This window comes from Gopherus flavomarginatus, chromosome 5, assembly GCF_025201925.1.
Source record: "Gopherus flavomarginatus isolate rGopFla2 chromosome 5, rGopFla2.mat.asm, whole genome shotgun sequence".
Lineage (NCBI taxonomy): Eukaryota > Metazoa > Chordata > Testudines > Testudinidae > Gopherus > Gopherus flavomarginatus.
The window spans coordinates 21,447,383-21,467,196 of record NC_066621.1 but is presented as its reverse complement, the minus strand read 5'-3'; the positions used below and the strand labels follow the sequence as shown (position 1 = coordinate 21,467,196).

At 44.0% G+C, this 19,814-nt stretch overlaps 1 protein-coding gene across 1 annotated transcript; it reads left to right on the top strand.

The window, feature by feature from the left end:
* Positions 1–7,383: 7,383 nt before the first annotated feature.
* On the top strand, positions 7,384–16,940 carry PROK1 (prokineticin 1). Its single transcript, XM_050956531.1, has 3 exons — positions 7,384–7,455; positions 10,575–10,700; positions 16,821–16,940. The coding sequence occupies exons 1-3, from the start codon at positions 7,384–7,386 to the stop codon at positions 16,938–16,940; spliced, it is 318 nt and encodes a 105-aa protein (XP_050812488.1).
* The last annotated feature ends 2,874 nt before the right edge of the window (positions 16,941–19,814 follow it).

Genomic DNA, 19,814 nt, shown 5'->3' with positions numbered 1-19,814 from the left:
AAAGAGAGATGCTGACATTCACCACTGAGGATCTCAGCCTCAGAGCCAGGATTTTTACCCAGGGGCAGGAATGGAAGCGTTTTGCTGTCTGTAAAGTGCCATGCAAATTTACAGCTCTCTATAAATACTTAATAATAATAATAATATTGGGCTTGCCCAGGGACTGGACAAGCTTACTGACTGCACCAGTGGCGAGAGGCAGCCGTGCTCATTGATGAGTAAATGTCACCATAAAGCAAACACTGCAGAGCCGAATAGACACAGGCTGGTAGCTGATTAACGGCCAGCCGAGGCCCCACAAGCCCCTGGGGAGCGATGCAGCTGCCTGTAGGGTTTATCACACAACTTGTCTGAGGTTAATACATCAACGGCCACAAGCGGCTCTTTCTGGCAAATTGGAAACGCGTCCTCCCCACAGTTAAGTTGTTAGGCAGTTCATTGGTGGGTTATGGATGTGACTGCTGAGTTAGTGTGTGATGGGGCTGTGATTAAGTGGCCTGCCCATCTAAGTGTGCGATAAACAGGAAGGCTGGGGTTTTCAAAGCACGCTATGAGAGCCAGGCATCCAACTCCCACTGATTTTTCATGGATAACTGGGTACCTAATTCTCTTAGGCACTTTTGAAAATAGCAGGCTCAGGGCCTACAATGGGTGCTTAAAATCTGAAAGGAAAGGACCAGGGTGTGTGTGTGGTGGGGGACAAGCCTGTGCCTTGAGTTTGCAAAGAGATACATTCTTCACAGTGCAGAGGGGCCAGAGAGGCCTCAGCATCACCTACATCCTATTTTGGAAGCTTAACTGGGGTTTAATTGTTGCCTGGGCTTTGCGCTTTGGCCTTCTGCACAGGGGGTTATTTTGCCTAGTGGAAGCAAAGAGCTCATGTCACATCTTCAGTAGCAACTGGGCTGGGTGCAAGTGATCCCTCTGCCCAGCTGGCTAGAGCCTCTCTTGTACCCGTCTGTTCTCATCAAACAGGGTCGGACCCAATCATTCTCTACATGAGGAAAGGAACACCCGCTGCAGAAATAGACTTTTCCCAATGTGCATCAACACCGTGTATAGTATCAGACTTCTGTAAGCTCTTAGGGGGAGATTCACTCAGCACACATCCTAGGTACCACTTAAGTCCCACCTCATGCCAATTTTGAAGCCTGGCATTGGTCCACAGCCCAGGGATGAATTCCACTCTAGATTTCCAGTGCTCCACAGCCCCCTCTGCTTATGTCATTTTGCTCTTTGGATTTCCCCATTTGCTTTTTGAAAGGGACACTGCCAACATAAAAATCCTATATATTAAAAAATCCCTTTTCTGCATTACTTGGATTAATTCAAACAGGAGGTAGGCACTTTTTTATCTCTGCTGTTCATGTACTTTATTAGTAATTCACTCCTCTTAGACGGTGACTTAGACTAAAGCCGGTCAGTTTCACTTTAGAATCACAGGGTTAGAAGGGACCGCAAGGGTCATCTAGTCTAAGCCAGGGCCAAGATGCAGGATTTGTTTCTTTCTAGTCATTTCACTCTACGCCTGAGCCCAGAAGCCTGATGAAATCAATGCAAAGACTCCAGCTCACTCCTCTCTACAGTGTCAGAGTGTACCATGGTAATGCAATAGTCAGTGCCTTAACCATGATATAACTTAGTTCCGCTTTGCCTGGACTGGACCCAATTGTGTGCTAGAAACCATGTTACAACCCTGTAAAGCTCATGTGCTCTCCGTGTAGGTCTGCATGTGTAGACGTACCTGAGCCACACATGTGGCCATACTGGCTGTTGCTTCAGTATAAACCCAGTGTCACCCCAGTAGAGAACTTGACCCATGGATTACAAGCAGCTTTCGAGATCACCTACCCCAGGGTTCTACATCAAGCAGGATCGGCCTCTCCCCTAACCATTGGCTAGACTCCCTTCATTAGGTAAATTGTTCTGCTCTGCAATGATCATCCTTCCCCTTAACACTGTTTCTCCCCCCACACGCACACACACAATATCCCAGCTGAATATTGCTGCTGTTAATTGAAGCCCATCACTCCTTCTCACTGCATTAGTGTCTGGTGTCATTTTCCCCCTTTTTACATATTACCAAGATACTGTGGAGCAGCAAATTAATTAAGGCTGCAGCTTTGAGTTTCCATCCTGCCTTCTAGAGCATTTCCCTCATGTTCCTCAAACAATCCTTGTGAGTCTTCTCTGTTCCAGTGGCAAGGGATGAACCCCACCAGTGTGAGAGGAACAGCACAGAGAAATGAGATGAGCAGCACCGAGAAGCTCAGGGACTCCAGAATGTGCATGGGATAGGAACTGGGAACAGGGCATTCAGGGGTTAAGTCTATCGATATTGTTGGAATTAGTTAAGAACGGCCATACTGGGTCAGACCAAAGGTCCATGTAGCCCACTATCCTGCCTACCAACAGTGGCCAGTGCCAGATGCCCCAGAGGGAATGAACAGAACAGGTAATGATCAAGTGATCCATCCCCTGTCGCTCACTCCCAGCTTCTGGCAAACAGAGGCTAGGGACACCATTCCTGCCCATCATGGCTAATAGCCACTGATGGACCTGTCCTCCATGAATTTATCTAGTTCTTTTTTGAACCCTGTTATGGTCTTGGTCTTCACAACATCCTCGGGCAAGGAGTTCCACAGGTTGACTGTGCATTGTGTGAAGAAATACTTCCTTCTGTTTTAAACCTGCTGCTTATTAATTTCATTTGGTGATCTCTAGATACCCCTACAATATTAGTTGTATTCCAGTAGCCCTGGGACACCTCAAAGAGATTTGAGGATGGGGAAGGTTTTCCAATCCTAGAAGAGCTGGAGATTTTAAAATCCACTCCCACCCCAAGTCAGGACAAAACCTAAAGTCATTTGACCTATAATGTCAAATCTTTAAATAGATTTTGTGAACTGATAATCAGAAACAAAACTGCATTAGGGTCATATGAATTGTTTTGTTTCAGTCATTTCAAAAGACTTGTTTAATTATTTTTTTAAAAGCCAAAATCAAAAGTCTTTAAAAAAAATTTTTTTTTAAGTCAGAACTAAAATTTTTAAATAAACAGTCACTTCAGACTGGACAATGAAACTCTTCATTTAGAAAATGTTTTGAAATTGAGAGAGTTGTCCAAACTGACCCTATCCAGTGAATGGTTTTGTTTTTGATGAATCAGCAATTTCCAGTAGGATGGGGAAAAAACAAAACAAACCCCAAACAAACATTGTCAGAAAACTCCCAAGCAGCTCTAATGAAGGTCTCACTGTGCTAGGCACTTTACATGTACCTACTTAGAGACAGTCTCTGGCCCCCAAAAGCTTACAATCAGGGACCATCTATTCTGTGTTTAAACAGCACCGTGCACAATGGGTTCCATGGGTGCTATAGTAATAAAAACAGGCAATACAGACTAAAGTCTTGTCACCTCCATTTTAGAGATGAATCCCTGAGGCTCAGAGAGATGAAGTGATATGCCCAGGGTCACCCAGGAAGTCAGTGGCAAAACCCAAAATTAAACTCAGATCCCCTGAAGCTCAGGCCAGTGCCTTAACCACAGAGCCATCCTTCCTCTCAGAGAAGACAGTGTCACCCATTGAAGCCTGCCCCAGTGTTTCCTAGAGCAAGCAAACATGTCCCCATCTCAAATGGGAGGACTTCTGTCAACAGCAGACAGTGGCTGGCAGGCATAGAGAAACAAGGCACTTGAAGGCTTGCTAGCAAGCTGTGATCCATTTTAGGAGATAATTAATGCTGCAAGAATGAGTTGTGCAGAGAATTAGCTAGCACAGACGTCACCCAAGCCGCCTTTGCTAATGCGAATGGAGGTAATTCTTGATATCCTTACGGGACCGAATCATCTTGCAGTGATGCTGGCCTGCCTCTGACCCTGCTAATGCGTCAGGCTGTGAGATGAGCTATGGAAGTGTTCTAATATCCATGGGATGAATATGCCCATCTGAGCCTTGACTGGCACTTCAGAACATTTTCCCTCTTCTCAGGAAGAGACCCCTCTCCCGCAAGTTATTCTGCTCATTGAGGTTAATATAGCTCCATGTAGGTGCAGGGATCTTCCCAGCCAGCAGAATGCCTTGCAGGATTGGAGCCACTTTGTTAGTTGTTCCTTCCACTAGGTTTTTGGACTGTTCCTTTAGAACTTTTTGTGGGATGCTTTAACCTTTTCTCTGAGAAAATGATTAAAAAAAATACACTTGGACAAAAGTGGGACGAGAGAGCTGATGGGGAGGGGACAACATGCAGCATGGGGGGAGGGATAGCTCGGTGGTTTGAGCATTGGCCTGCTAAACCCAGGGTTGTGAGTTGAATCCTTGAGGGGGCAATTTGGGGATTGGTCCTGCTTTGAGCAGGGGGTTGGACTAGATGACCTTATGAGGTCCCTTCCAACCCTAATAATCTATGATCTGGTAGAAGGGAAGCCTGGAAAATGAAAGGGGAAGGGAATAGTTTGCCATGCCCCTAGAGTGAGTCTCATGGACAGGGGCGACTCTAGGCCCCAGCATACCAAGCATATGCTTGGGGCGGCATGCCGCGGGGGGCACTCTGCCGGTCACCGGGAGGGTGGCAGGCGGCTCTGGTGGACCTCCCGCAGATGTGCCTTCGGAGGGTCCGCTCGTCCCGTGGCTCCGATGGAGCATGCGCAGGCATGGGTCCACCGGAGCCGCAGGACCAGCGGACCCTCCACAGGGACGTCTGAGGGAGGTCCAGTGGAGCCGCGGGACCGGCAACCGGCAGAGCGCCCCACGCGGCGTATGGCCGTGCTGCGGGCGGCGAAATGGCTAGAGCCGCCCTTGCTCATGGATAGCAGTTCTTGCTCATGCCACTATGTGGGTTTTATCAGGGTTAAGGAATAAAATGCAGCTACTAATAAGCTTCTGAAAATGCTTAGAAGGATTCAACTTTTATTGGTAAATGTGGTTCAGATGTCAATTTCACTGTACACACAAATATTTCTATCAATGTGAATTGAAAATTACAGCTAGCAAAGAAAAATAGGATTGAGAACTTACTTGAGTTTCATGGAGGGCTGTTTACTTGGCATATTTTGATACGTGATGATAGTGTGTGTGTTAAGGGTTAAAAAGCCTTAACTTTTCGACTCACAATGTCTTCTGTCATTAAATAATGCTGTCTCCCACCCTTAATGCCTGATACCCCCATAATTTCCTGCAACTGTGAAAACAACTGATAAAAATTGGGAAAAAAATGCTTAAAAATGAACATTGACATTAACTTTTGAAATTGGAAAAAGCCTACCAGAAACAGAATTCTGCCAAGCCTACTTATGAATATAACCTGACGATAGGACCCGATCCAGACAAATGTGGTCTTCTCCAGGTTCCTGCTCCAAAGTCCACTGAAGTCACTAGGAAGACTCACTGACTCCAGTGAGCATTGGAACCCAGGCCTGCATCTGGCTTCTAGGTTCCTCTCATTAGGACAGGAAAGCCCCTACAGACAGGACTTTTCAAAAGGGACCCTATGGGAGTTAGGCATCTAACTCCAAATGGGATTCAGGCACCTTGGAAAACTCCCAAATGTCAGCCTCAGTAATATTTACCTCTTAGCTAGAGCTTTTGTATCTGTAAACCTCAAAGTATTTAACAAAGGAAGGGCAGTGTAATTATCCCTGTCTTATTGTTTTTATCACAGTGGTGCCTAGGGGCCAAATCTGAGAGCCTTTCGTATCAGTGCTGCACATACATAGAGTAAGGCTCTGTGTACACATACAGCGGTGTGTAGACAACACACACCATATGCATCTTAGCATGGGGCTAAAGAACTGTGTAGACAGGGAGTCACTGCTTAGAGGAGTACAGACACACCTGAACACAGAGCATCTACCCTACACAGCTCTCTACACACTCAGAAAGTGCCACCCATATCTACACTGTTATTTTTTTTAAGCAGAGTAGCTCCTGCTGCCGGAGTCTTAGTTTCATGGCTGCGTGTTGCTACACAACACAGCATGGACGCAGGCTGCTTTTCATGGTTGCGGGTTGCCACACATTCCCTCCATGCTGCCACAAATGTTGACAAGGCCTGAGAGACAGAGCCCCAGCCCAAAGAACTTACAGTCTAAGTAGACAAGACAGGCAAAGGGGGGGGGGGGGAGGTAGAGCGGTCAAAAATTCTCTCCAGTGAAAATGCTGGGTTGTTGAACGTGACGATTTCCATTGCAATGTGTCAATTTCAACATCATTTCATTGGGGGGTGGAGAGTGAAAGTGTTTAGATAAGGATGAAACATTCTGTTTCAACTGCCTCAGAATGGAATGTTCTGATTTTTTTTAAATGACTTTACATTTTGAAATGATATTCTTTAACATATTAAACAAAACTGAAAAGTCAAAATCAGAACAAAACTTTTTTGGTTTTGAAAGAAATAAAAACATTTTGATAGACCTGAAATAGTTCTTTGAAATAATTTCATTTTGGGGCAACTTTTTGGTTTTGTTCCAGTTTGGAATGAAAACAAAATTTTGAACTTTCCCATGGAACAGACATTCTGAATTTGGACCAGCATTAGAGGGAAGGAAAACTGAGGCACAGAGTGGTGAAGAGACTTGGCTAGGGTCACACAGCAGGTCAGTGGCAGAGTCAGGAATAGAATAGAAGTTTCCTGAAACCCAGCTGCGTTCTCTGTCCATTGGACCATCATGTGAAATACCAATATGACTTTTCACAGGTTATAATTATCTATGTATCTATTTAAGCAAGTGTGTTGTTCATATTGTTTCCTAGACTTAAAATGTTTTGGAAGATATTTCAAATATAAACAGACACAGAATATTTTCAAACCTACATTACAATATTTACATACTATATTCAGATATAATATTTTCTCTCAATTCTCCCCCACACCCACACAACATGCTAAACACACTTATCAGGTACCAACAGTTTGCATGTTCTGCACTAGCATGGGGGGGTGGAAATCAGCCTAATTGTGTCTTTGTTTTTGCAAAAAGGTGCAAACCCTTAATTTTATGCTAACACAAATTTATAGTGGCTATAGGAGGACACTTTAAAACAAATCCAGATGTTTCTAAATCATTTTAAAAATGGCATAATTTGTAAGAGTAGAATGATAGTCTTCTCCTCATTCTAGTTTATTAATTCTGCCCCCACCTCCACCATCCCCCTATCAGCAGAGTTGGGTGTCATCTGCCTATTCTGAGATCATCAGAAAAAAACATCACATCAGTGAAGGAGATTGAAGGGGCTGAGATATTATATACAGAGCCAGGCGAGGGAGGGTGCTCTCAGATCTCATCAGAAGGAGAGCGAGGAGAAAGGGGACAAGGACTTCAGACACCGCACGGTTATTCTGGCACACCAGAGAGAGAAGAGTTTCCTTATTTTCCTAGTTACCATGAAAACGGTCATCCAAATCTTGTGCTTCTTCCTTTTAATAACTTTTTACAAATGTGCAGTCATCACTGGGGTAAGTCTGACTTTCTTGCCTATCTAATGTGACATCTGAACATGTCTGAGATCTTGTATTCCTTCTGAGATGTGGGTGGTACGAGATACCCTAAGATCAGAGAAGATAATCGCATCTTTAGTAGTGAAAATATTTATTTTCTGTAATTCAGAAAAGAATTTCCTCCTGAAAGCTCAAATAAGAATACGAACAGCAAAAATGTATACTGATGCTTGAAGATATAAGCAGTCTTTATATTAATTATAATGAAATATCATTGTGTGTGTATTAGCTCAAATTTTGGTCCCAACAGATCAGTGATAAAAATAAGCAATCTTAACCCCAAGAGAAATGCTTGTGTGGTTTTAATTTTCTGTTTCTGATGGAAACTCTTAGTTTGAACTAAATCAAACATTCCTTCACCAGCACTTGCTGCTCAGTGAATCTGAAAGTGACATGGACTATAAACAAAAAGTGAAACAGACTTGATTCCCCCACCCCTGCATTTGAGCAGGAAGTTATAGAAAAAAAATTAAAGAAATCGAATAAATAGGGAAAAATGTGTTATGATTTTTACATTTGTTTGGTTTATTAGTAACACAAATAATGGTTTTAATTATACATGGTTTTTTTTTGAGCTGTGATCACTCGTATCTAATTAAATTCTCTCTGGAATGAGACACGGCTAGCTGAATGATACAAGGATCCAATACTTTTTAATGAGTTAGACTAAACACTAAATTCTTACTGATCATCTTTTATACTCTATCAGCTATGAATCCAGAGAGAGAGAAATGTCTGCAGATAAAAATCAGGCTGGGGAACAGTTCATAACACTAGCATGCCATAAACTGGTATTTGAGTCAAAGAGGGGAGGGGAGAAGTGTTAAGTTTTCAAGCTGAGAAAAATATCACGTTCTAACAAACTCAACACAAAGGCCAGGATGTGTTAACAGTCACGGGCCCATGAGTATTTTGTGGGCTTTGATCTCAGGAGGTACTGAGCATTCAAATGGTCACTGGCTTCACTAGAAGTGATAGGAACACAGCATCTTCAGAAAGAGGTCCTGATCTTCACCTGGCATAAGCTGTCCTAGCTCCACTGAAGTCAATTTAACCTATCTGCCCTAGCATCCCAATTAACATCAGTCTCATTAATTTATATCCAAAGAATTAAGAGTTTATCTCAAGAGGAAGAAAAGATCCAAATTTAAAGAGAAAAGGAGAGAGGCAAAGAGTCCAAGCGATGTATTTAACTAGAGTTCATTTGCATTGGAGGTGTATAAATTCTACTTATGTGAGAGCATGATATTAAGCTGCTCTTGGGTTACAGTGAACTCTGAGTTGTTGGAGGAGCCAGGCTGAAGTCCAAGCACAGAGCAATAGTGAGATTCCTGAGCATCACTCCACAGCACCTTATGTTTCTTTACATTTCAAACTCCGGGCTTCCCTTGTTTTCCATTTCAGAGACATGAATTCAGGAAAGGATTAAAATACGAAAAAGTGGATTCACTTTCTCATGACAGAAAGTAAATCCTAAACTATCCCTTTCTTCTCCCTACAAATAAATTTGTAGTGGAGACTTATGTCCAAGAAATTGTTTAAAGAAGAGAACTTCATTTCAAAAGAGAAATGTACAATTTGTTTCCCCCCCCGCCCCCCAAAATTCACACCTGCCTTTCTGTGCAATTTGAGCCCTATCCTGGTCCCACAGCTGGGAGTTTTACCATTGACTTAAATAGGATCATCATCAGGCTCTCCTTCTAAAAGTTTTTTTTTTTTTTTTTTTTTTTTTTTTTTTTTTTTACACACACCTTACTGATCAAATCTAGTTTGTTTTAAAAATTGAAACTTTTATAGTTGCTCGTCTGTTTGTCTCTCAATGCACACACACAAATACTCCAGAAGAGATTGCAATCCTATCCCACTGGTTTCCGTTGTGAACTCCAATATTCTTCCTTTTAAAGTCTAGTGGCTATCCTTAGTCTGATAAAGCACACAGAACAAAGGCCTTTTTCACTTCATTTCATCCATTGTTAAATGAAATACTAAAAATAAATTAAAAAATAGCCCTAAAATTATGACACTCCACCACCAAGTAAACAGTAAAGATTCTCAAAAGCAGCAAAAAACTCCCGCTGATTTCAGTAGGATCATTTGTGAAATAAAGGCCCAGTAGGATCGCTTGTGAAAATAAAGGCTGTGTAAGGGAGGGGATCAAATTCTAGCCATATGTGCAATTTTAGCCGCTGAGAAGCTAAAACCTGTGGCCCTTTCTCAGACCAGTCTCCCATTGATTGGTGTCAGCTTGCTTGATATTAGCCAAATGTCTCAAACCAGTGTAAGTGGAGCATTTCGTCACTCTGCACCGTACAGTAACTTGGAGATTTTGGATATGGGAAATAAGAATGCCAGGTAGGGGCACTTTTCAAATGCCTGATTGGAGCCCTACTTTCCGAAGTTAAAATCTGTACAGATTGTCAAAAGAAAAGAACTTCCTTTAGCTCTCAGCATTTCCTAGAATATTTGGGCCTAGAACCATGATCTTTGGTTACATGTTACCTGTTCCCGGCATTCAGTTTTTGGCTCCCAGATTCTGGAGAATGAAAGATCTGGGGCCAGATCCTCAGCCAGTGTAAATCAGCATGGCTGTTAATTTCAATGGGAGCAACACTGATTTCTGCCAGGATCCTGATCCCTGACTGACTATAATGCAAACAAATAAGTGACTATTTTATTATGAAGCCATTGGTTTATTGCTGGGCTGCCTTGAACTCAGCATGGCTGGCTTCCCTAGCTCACCTTGTATATCATAGTTGTCAGCCTCAGGAGCACAAATACCTTTCATTTCTGTTGGCATCTGAGTCCTGAACACGTCAGAAAAGCTCATGTAAAGCCATTCTAGACAGAATTGGATTCTCGCTCATCACAAGCCCTCATCAACTTAACCTGAGATGTGTGGCTTTTAAAGTGTCTCTTGTTCCAATTAAGAATTGATGCCAGTCTTTGAAGCACTTACCAGCCCAGCTCAGCTTGACTTATTTACCGATCCTCCTGGAACAGGAATTTTCCCTGGCACATGCTAAAGCCTATCTGAACGCACCTCTGCCTAATTGGTGTTTGTTTTGCCTCCTCATTAGGCGTGTGAGAGGGATCTGCAGTGTGGAGCCGGGACATGCTGTGCAATCAGTCTGTGGCTTCGAGGGCTCAGGATGTGCACTCCACTCGGACAGGAAGGGGATGAATGCCACCCATTCAGTCACAAGGTATGGCCCAGCAGCCTTAACCCTTTCACAGCCTAGTTTAAGCAGTGGCCCAGAGGCTGATGTTTTTCAATACTGCTGCATCTATATTTTCTAGATCTACTCTTCTCTGAGAGGGATGAGTTCAAAGCTAGTTTTTTGTTTGTTTTTTTTAAATGGCACATCGCATTAGTCTAGGCTGCACTATAACCCAGCTAACCAGATACTGTAAGGTATGTTCATGGCATACAGAGAATTCTCTTGCAGGAAGGTTGCAATGTAACATTACCTTATTTCTTGATAAACATAGAAGAGCCCAAAAAGAGAGAGAGAGAGAGAGAAAACAGGCTGCTTGCTAAAACAGAGGCACAACTCATCCTAGCTTACTCTAGACTGGCTTTCTGCAGAGGGACTCCAATTACAGATGTTCCTACAAAGCCCCCTAGCCTACTAGCAAGACTAGGAAACCCCTTAGGATTTAAAGGGGCAGCTTGTAATTTTTAGTTTAATATACCACTCTAGTCTGAAGGACTTTCAGGGATCAGGACGCACAATGCCACCCATCTGTGGATGTATATGCTAGTGGGGCAGGCACTGGTCTGGGACCCAAGCAACCTGGGCTCTGCTCTCAAACTGAGAATCCCTGCATGGCCTGTGGTAACTAATATGTGCATCAGTTTCCCCATATTTGCATCAGCACACAGAGATTTACCCAAACATGCAGAGCTGAAAAGAGAATCCAGGAGTCCTGACACTCGGCTTCCGGGCCTCCCCTACCATGACCACTTGCGCTTTCAGCTAGATCCTCAAACAGCGCTCTACTAACATCAACCTGTCACAGCTTCTAGAGCTCACAGCTGACCTATAGCCAGAGCTGTACAAGCCTGTTTAACAGCTCAACTAGTGCAGTGCACGTGGCTCCAGGGGGCTCAGTCTGTGCATTCAGTTTATTTAAAGAAAGGTGCTTTTGTCACTTGAGATTGAATTCTAAATACTCAACAAAGCAAACCCGAAGCCAGGATAACATCTGTGAACCTTCAAAACTCGGTGACTTTGTCCAGCACGCAGCACAAAAGCCCTAGGATTACTACAAAGTGGGAGTACTTACACCAGTTGCTAAGGCCTTTGAAGGACTCTGCTAATAACTCCTCAGATATTGATCTTGTGGAGGGAGACTCAGTAAATAATGCAGGGCGCTGTGCCCGGGATCAGCCTGCAGGAGATTGGGAAGATTCAAAAGGGATCAGACTTTATTAAAATCGCTGTGAAGGGGAAATAAAGATAAATTCTTGAGGCTTAAATTTCATAAGGGACTGTTTTGAAAAGTGAGGAGATAAACATCTATCAGCTCCTCACCTCTCCATTTAATACCAGGAAGGAGGGAGAGAGGATGGGGAATGAGAAGGACTAATGGAGGAAAGGCGAAGGAGGAAGTTGAAGACATTGGGGAATCCAGGCCCTTTCCACCCTGGCTGTTCTAATGTTGAATCTCAGCAAAAACAGCTAAATGATTGCTGCTGATAGCCAAGGGATAGTTTATCCCAATAATTTGCCCTGCTCAGCCCCTTTCATTATTGAGGCCCTCCACGTACTGTATAAGTTTCCTTCTGAGGGAAGCATTATCCCCATGTTAAAGCTAGGGGAAACTGAGGCAGAGTGGTCTAGATTCTACAACCTTTATTCAATGAGACTACACCTGTAATGACTGCATAACCAGAGGCTCCAGGCCAGCATTGCCAAGAGCACAGCTGGGGTCAGTGTGCCAAGCTGTTGCAGAAATCCGTCTGTTTATTACCGCCCAAACAGATGCCATGTTCTTTTGAACATCTAGCCCTAAGTGATTAGCCCAGGATCAGAGAGAGGAGATGGGCAAGGTGATATCTTTTACTGGACCAATTTCTAGGGTGGGGGGAAGAGAGAGAGAGACAAGCTTGAGCAACTGTGGCTCAAAAGCAGATCTCTCTTACCAATAAGAGATATTAGCTCACCCATCTCATTTCTCCGATGTCCTAGGACCGACACAGCTACAACACTGCGACGCCTAGAATCACACAGCCACTGGTGGAGTTGGGAATAGAACCCAGGGGTGAAATCCCAACCCTCCCCACAAAAAAACTGGCAGCAAAACCCAGTTAACTTACATGGGGTCCAGCCACTAATCTCTAGCATGTGTTGTATCCACCAGGAGATGGAGCAATGACACAGCAGTTCGAGTGGCAGGTGAAGGTTTATAAACAAATTTAAACCACCTGGGGAAAGCAGAGAGCTTGCCTGGGATTATATATTACAGACAGTCAAGGGGTTCCCAGGAATCTCTAAATACATCAAGGGGTGAACATCAAGGAGGGAGAAGAACTATTGAAGCTAATGGACAGCACTGGTACAAGAACAACTGAGGATACACCGGCCAGAAATAAACTGAGGCTGGAATTTAGAAGCAGGTTTCTAATCAGAGGACAGAGGTTCTGGAACAGCCTCCCAGTAAAAGAAGTGGGGAGGGGGCGCTCAAACAACTCAGCTGATTTGAAGGTGGAGTTTGGTAAGTATATGAATGGGATTCTGACAGGGTTGCCTGTGATAGCAGGGACAGGATCTCATAACCCAGCAGGTCCTTTCCAGGCCTATGCCCCTATGGATTCTCTAGTGTCTAGAGGTAAGGAGAAAATTAATCAGTATTCCCTTCTCCCCCAGAAATCTGGTGCAATTAGTCCCCAGTCACAAACATCCACACAACAGGACTACTTACTCCAAACTTCTCCTCCCACTATACTTCACAGGGCCTGATCTTGCTCTCACGCATGTCAATCAGGACCGGCTCCAGTGGCCTTGCACCAGGAAAGGGGAGAGGAGAATCAGGAGCACTGCGCGTCACAGTTCAGTTAACTCTTGGGAATGATGTGTACTCATTGGGGGCGGCAGGGCCGGCTCTAGCCATTTCGCTGCCCCAAGCATGGCGGCACATCGCGGGGGGCGCTTTGCTGCTCGCCGGTCCTGCAGCTCCGGTGGACCTCCTGCAGGGGTGGCTGCGGAGGGTCCACTGGTCCCAAGCACGCGCTTGGCGTGCTGTGGCCTGGAGCCGGCCCTGGCGGGCGGGTCCAAATGCAGGCAGCATGGCTGACTTCAATGGAACTTCTCACACCAGCGGAGGGTCTGGCCCTCCCGTCCCTGTTACAGGGAGGAAGTTGAAGCTAGACAAATTCAGGCTGGGAAGAAGACTTACATTTATAACAAGGGAGGTCATTAACCAGTGAAACAATTTACCAGGAGTCACAGTGAATTCTCCATCACTGACCATTTTTAAATCTTGATGGATGTTTTCCTACTAGATCTGTTCTAGGAATTATTATGGAGTGGTTCTCTAGCCTGGGAGATGCAGCAGATCAGACTAGAGGATCACAGAGGTCCCGTCCGGCCTTGGAATCTCTAAATCTATGAAAAGTGAAGTAGAACAGAATGAGAAACAGGTGGGGGGGGGGCCTCCTGAAGACCCCAGCACCTCTAGAAGTCAAGCTGTTCCTATGTCACTGCCCACTGGGATGGTCAAAGAAGCCAAAGTGACTTTCAAGGGGAATTGGGTGCCTTAGCTCCTCCACCCCCACTTTAAAGGGGTAACTTTACACACCCCAGTGTGAAAATGCTGGTTCCTAGATTCAGGGGAAATAGGTAGCATTGTCCAATAGTGAAAGCAGTGGGCTGGACGCAGGGCCCTTGGGTTCTGTTCCCAACTTGGCTCACGACTCGCCATGCAACGTACTGCAAGGCACTGAATGGGGCTCTACTTACTGTGACAATGCGGTTCTGGCCGGACCCACTGAGAGTGCCAATTCAGGATCAATTGCTCAAACAGGGCAGTCACAGCCCTAGGCTGGGGTTTTTCCACCTCTAAGGCAAACCAAACCAGCCAGACAAAAATGACTTCAGTTTCACCCCACTGGCTAACCACAAGTCACACAAGCAATTTCCTTAGACACTCCAGTCTCCCAGTATCACCACCAGTCCCACACATCCTGGGGAAGAATGGTTATGAAAACCAACACCCCAATGAAAGAAAAAGGTTCTCTTGATCCCAAAGAATCAAGCCCCAGACCCAGGTCAATATACACATCAAATCTTACCCACAAATCACGCTGTTGCCAATCCTTTAGAATCTAAAATCTAAAGGTTTATTCATAAAGGGTAAAAAATACAGATGAGAGCTAGAATTGGTTAAATGGAATCAATTACATACAGTAATGGCAAAGTTCTTAGTTCAGGCTGGTAGCAGCGATGGAGTAAACTTCAGGTTCAAATCAAATCTCTGGAGTACATCCTCAGCTGGGATGGGTCATCAGTCCCTTGTATAGAGCTTCAGCTTGTAGCAAAGTCCCTCCAGAGGTAAGAAGCAGGATTGAAGACAAGATGGAGATGAGGCATCAGCCTTATATAGGCTCTTCCAGGTGTAAGAACACTTCTTTGTTCTTACTGTGGAAAATTACAGCAAAATGGAGTCTGCAGTCACATGGGCAAGTTTCTGCACACCCTGCTGAGTTACAAGGCTTATCTGCCTCCTCTCAATGGGTCAATTATGTAGCTGATGGTCCTTAATGGGCCATCAGGCAGGCTAGGCAGAGCTAACACCAATTTGTCTGGGATTTTTCCCAGAAATACAGCACAAATTTGAAATACAGACAGTATACAGCCAATACTCATAACTTCAACTACAAAATGATACAGACATACAGACAGCATAATCATAACCAGCAACCTATAACCTGGTCTTAGACACTTTATATGACCCTCTTTACATAAGATTTGGTGCCACTACAGGACCTTGGTTGCAAACCCATGTTCTATATGGTCCCAGTTTATATCAATAACGTCACACTTGTCTACAGAGCACGGGGAGCTCTGTTCAGAACACGTACAGTGACCAGGCCCCCATCCCTAAGAGGGTGACAACCTAACACCAATGCATGTGAGAGGTGAGAGGACAGCCCAAGCAGCAGACAGCATGGAAGGGCTGGGCAGGGAATCATGCAGGCAGGGCTGTGAGACTAGCATGTTTTAAGGGAGGATCCAAAGGGGAACTGTATTTCTCCACCTGTACAGTCAAGACACCCTACGACCCCTCAACGGCTGCCTGCTGAGCACTCATGAGTCACACTCATGCTAGTTCCTCACCTGCCCTGACCCAGCCAATGGGAGTTGCGCCTGTGGGTGGGGCAGCACATGCACCCCCCTGGCCACTCCTAAGGCTAGGAGCCCGACGTGGCGACTGCTTCCCAACCTAGGAGCTGTGTGGTGTGGCAGCTAGCAGGGAGCCTGCCAGCCCTGCTACATGGCAGTGTGGCGCTGCCAACCAGTCAACAGCCCAGTCAGCATTGCTGATCGGAGCCACCAGGATCCCTTTTTGACTGGGTGTTCCAGTCCAAAACCGGACACCTGGTCACCCTACTCCCAGGAGTTGCCAAGCTAAATTCACTCATGACTGTAAGGAGTTTTGAGTTGAGAGCCTCAGATGGCTTTGGTCCAAATGAGCTTAATGAGGATACCCAAGTCAGGATCAAGCACCCAATCCTGCAACCCCATTGTCAGCAAGGAGGATTAGGCTTTGATTTGCAGGGTTGCCAACTCTGACCATTTTCTTTTCAGTCGGGTAGCAGCGGGTGTTTTTACCCAAGGCCCCAGCTCTTGGAGTCATGCCATTATGTGAGAACCTCAGCTTTCATTTTAAAAAGAAGCAATTGCTAACCCCCATGATTGTAAAGAAAAGCTGGTTAAACAAGACCCGGGTGCCCCCTAAAAATTCAAACTTGGAGGCTAATTAAATAAGGCAATCCTTTTTTAAAAAGGCTTGTGATTTGTCCAGCCAAGTTCCTGAGTTTTGAACACTTGGCATTGACAATACTGCATCTGATCAGTCCTATTGAAGCCAGTGGGGATTATTCACATGGCCAAAGTTATCCATTAGCTTAAGTGCTTTGCTGGATTGGGGCCAGAGTAAAGAACTTCAGGATTTGGCTCATTGTCACTGAACATGAAACCCCTACAGGAAGATAGGGAGAAGTCTGTTTCACCCAGCCAAGGATTTTCCTAGCATTGCTCTGTAGTTGAAGTTCTGACATTTTTTGCAATGTCTTTTGTCTCTTCCATTTTCTCCTCAAGGTCCCTTTCCTTGGAAAACGCCAACACCACACTTGCCCGTGTTTGCCAAACTTTATATGCTCCAGGTTCATTGATGGCCGATTCCGGTGTTCAGTAGACTTCAAGAACATAGACTTTTAGCAAACAGGAGAGCACTTCAGAGCCCTTCTCAGCTGGAGAACTGGGCAGCACTACTCTCAGAAATGAGCACCACCTCCTGCCTCTTTTTTTTTTTATTATTATTTCTCTTCAACACCACCAACTATTCTACATAGTGAGTGTAAAGACAAAAAATATTGGCTGAGGGAGATTTTCAAAGGCACAAATAACATTAAGCACTGATTTAGCATTGCTGTCAGTAGATCTCAAAGCACATTACTAAAGAGGTTAGCATCATTATCCCCATTTTATAGATGGGGAAAACTGAGGCACAAGTAGGCAAAGTGAATTACCCATGGTCACTCAGCAGACCAGTGACAGAGCCAGGAATAGCACCTTGGTCTCCTGAGTCCAAGTCCAGTGCTTTGTTCACTAGCCTGTGTGTATTTGCTTAACTCCCATTGACTTTCAATGAGTTGAGTGCCTAATTGCCCTTTGAAAATCTCCCCCAACCTTCTGAAAATGCCACTTTGCATGTAACAAAAAGGATACTGTCAACAATACGTCAGACCCAACATTTATTTTATATAGCAGAACAAAGGGGTTTTACTAGAAAGGTTTTGAAGATTTAAAGACTAGGGCAAATTGTGTAACCCTCACTCATCTGCTTAAGTGATTTCTCACACAAATAACCCGTGTTGTTATTCTCATTAAGGCATTGAGCTCATACTGAACAGTTATGAGATGCTTGAATAAAAATAATATAAGACTGGAGGCAGAGGCAGGCTGCAGCTTATGGCATCCACAGTCTGATCTGCTCCGTGCAGTCTACACCAGAGCTCCATCTTGCAAAAGGAAGATGAACTTGGCCTGTGCAGCCAAACCCACATCCTTGCACACCAACAACAGCTGCTCCATGCAGTCCTGTTGTATTCAGTGCATCTACTCTGGGAGCAAGTACTGATCAGAGCAAGTACAGGCTTTACAATCAGGCTAGTACAGGGGAATAGGAACTGAAACAGAAAATAAACAGCAGGTGAAATTAACTAGCATAATTTCATTAACCAACCACAGTGAAATGCTAAACTGAAGACCAGCTCTGTGGAGCTCAAAAAGTGGTCTCTGTAACCAAACAGAAGTTGGTCCAATGAAAGCCATTACCTCACTCCTGCATGAGTCTCATATATCCTGGGACCCACACAGCTACTACAACATTGCAAACTAAATAGTGTAAATTCTTTTTTCCATTTCCATTTTTGAAAGTCTCAGCTGGTCAGAGAAACTTTGTAAGAATCATATTTTGTGAGGACCTACAGGTCCATCAAATCAAAATGCTTTGCAAAACTTGGTTGTTTGCACTGGAATTTCCTTTTAGGAGGGAACTGGGGAAAAAAGCACCATCAAAATGGGATTGACATTTTCAGAATAAAACGTTTTGATTTTTGTTTGGCAGTGACTTGTATTATATTAAAATATAATAAAATGAAATGACAAGAGTCAAAATTAAACAAATTGCCATAATGTATTGTTTAAACCAACCTGAAATGAATGTGTCATTTGCAGAGAATTTCAAAATGGTGGGTTTTTATTCCGATTTAGAACAAGGCTAAATATTGAAGTCTCAAAATTCTGCACAAAACAGAATTTCCATCCTCTGCACAGCTGTTAATCCAAGCTGCAATTATTAACAGTTAGGTTTTTTTAAGCAGAGGACCTGATGCTAGCATCCACACATGTTGTGGAGCAGCATACTCCACAAGCAGTCCTATTTGTTTTTAATGGGATTGTTTGCGGAATCAGTAACTACTCAACATGCTAAGAGTGGAAAGACAGACTTTAAGGCCAGAATGGACCAACAAGATCATCTAGTCTGACCTCCTGCACTTCGCAGGCCACAGAATGTCACTCACTCGCTCCTGTAACTGACCCCCTAACCTCTGGCTGAGTTACTGACGTCCTCAAATCATGGTTTAAAGACTCCAAGTTACAGAGAATCCACCATTGACACAAGTTTAAAATCAATCCAACCCATGTTTTTTTTATACTGTGTCCCTTTAATTATTGAACAGTTCAATTTCCCTTTAGGTGCTCACCCTGATACAAGCCTTTATTGTAATGATTCAGTTAAGTCTAGCATTTGTTCACGAGGAGCTTGAACCAAAGTCCATTCAGGTCCGTTGCAGTATCTCCATTGACTTCGGTAGGTTTTAATCTGTCCTTAGGGCAAGTACGTACTATGTAAAGGAAAGGTTTAGTTATTCACGCCCTACTCAGCATCTGCCTAAGCTTCAGATATCCCATCATCACCATATCACAGGCTGGTCTGCACATTTATGTGTATCAATCTCACTCCAAGAGTATATTAAATACAATTCAATATTGTTCACTAATATGTGTGGTACGTTACCTTCAGGAAACGCCATTAGTTCTGAGGCCTTTATGCACTTGCCCTTTCTAAAGGCCTGTTTAAGATCCTTCTGTGTCATTTGATCTTCATTTCTGGTTTCATTTTAGAAGTTATTGCAAAATGGACGTTTGTTTCCAAGAAGATCGCAGCAATGCTAAAATGCAAAACTTATTTTTGGAATTGATACAAAAACCCTTGTTCACTGGGAAAACAACATTCTGCTTGTAATATTATGTACGTGGGGAAACGGTGCGTTTGACTCTATTATGATAAATATACTTAATGGTAAAACTGTGTTTTGATGTCTCAATCTTTATGCAGCCTAGTTCAGCATTTATCATTCATTTGTATTACGGTAGCACATACAGGACTGCAACGGCTATTGGGACCATATTGTGCTGTACAAATAGAATAAAAGAGTCCTTGCTCAGAGTTTACAATCTAACTAGACAAGGCAGGCAAAGAGTGAGAGAAAGGCCGTATCTATTTCTCTTTCCACTTAATTTTAT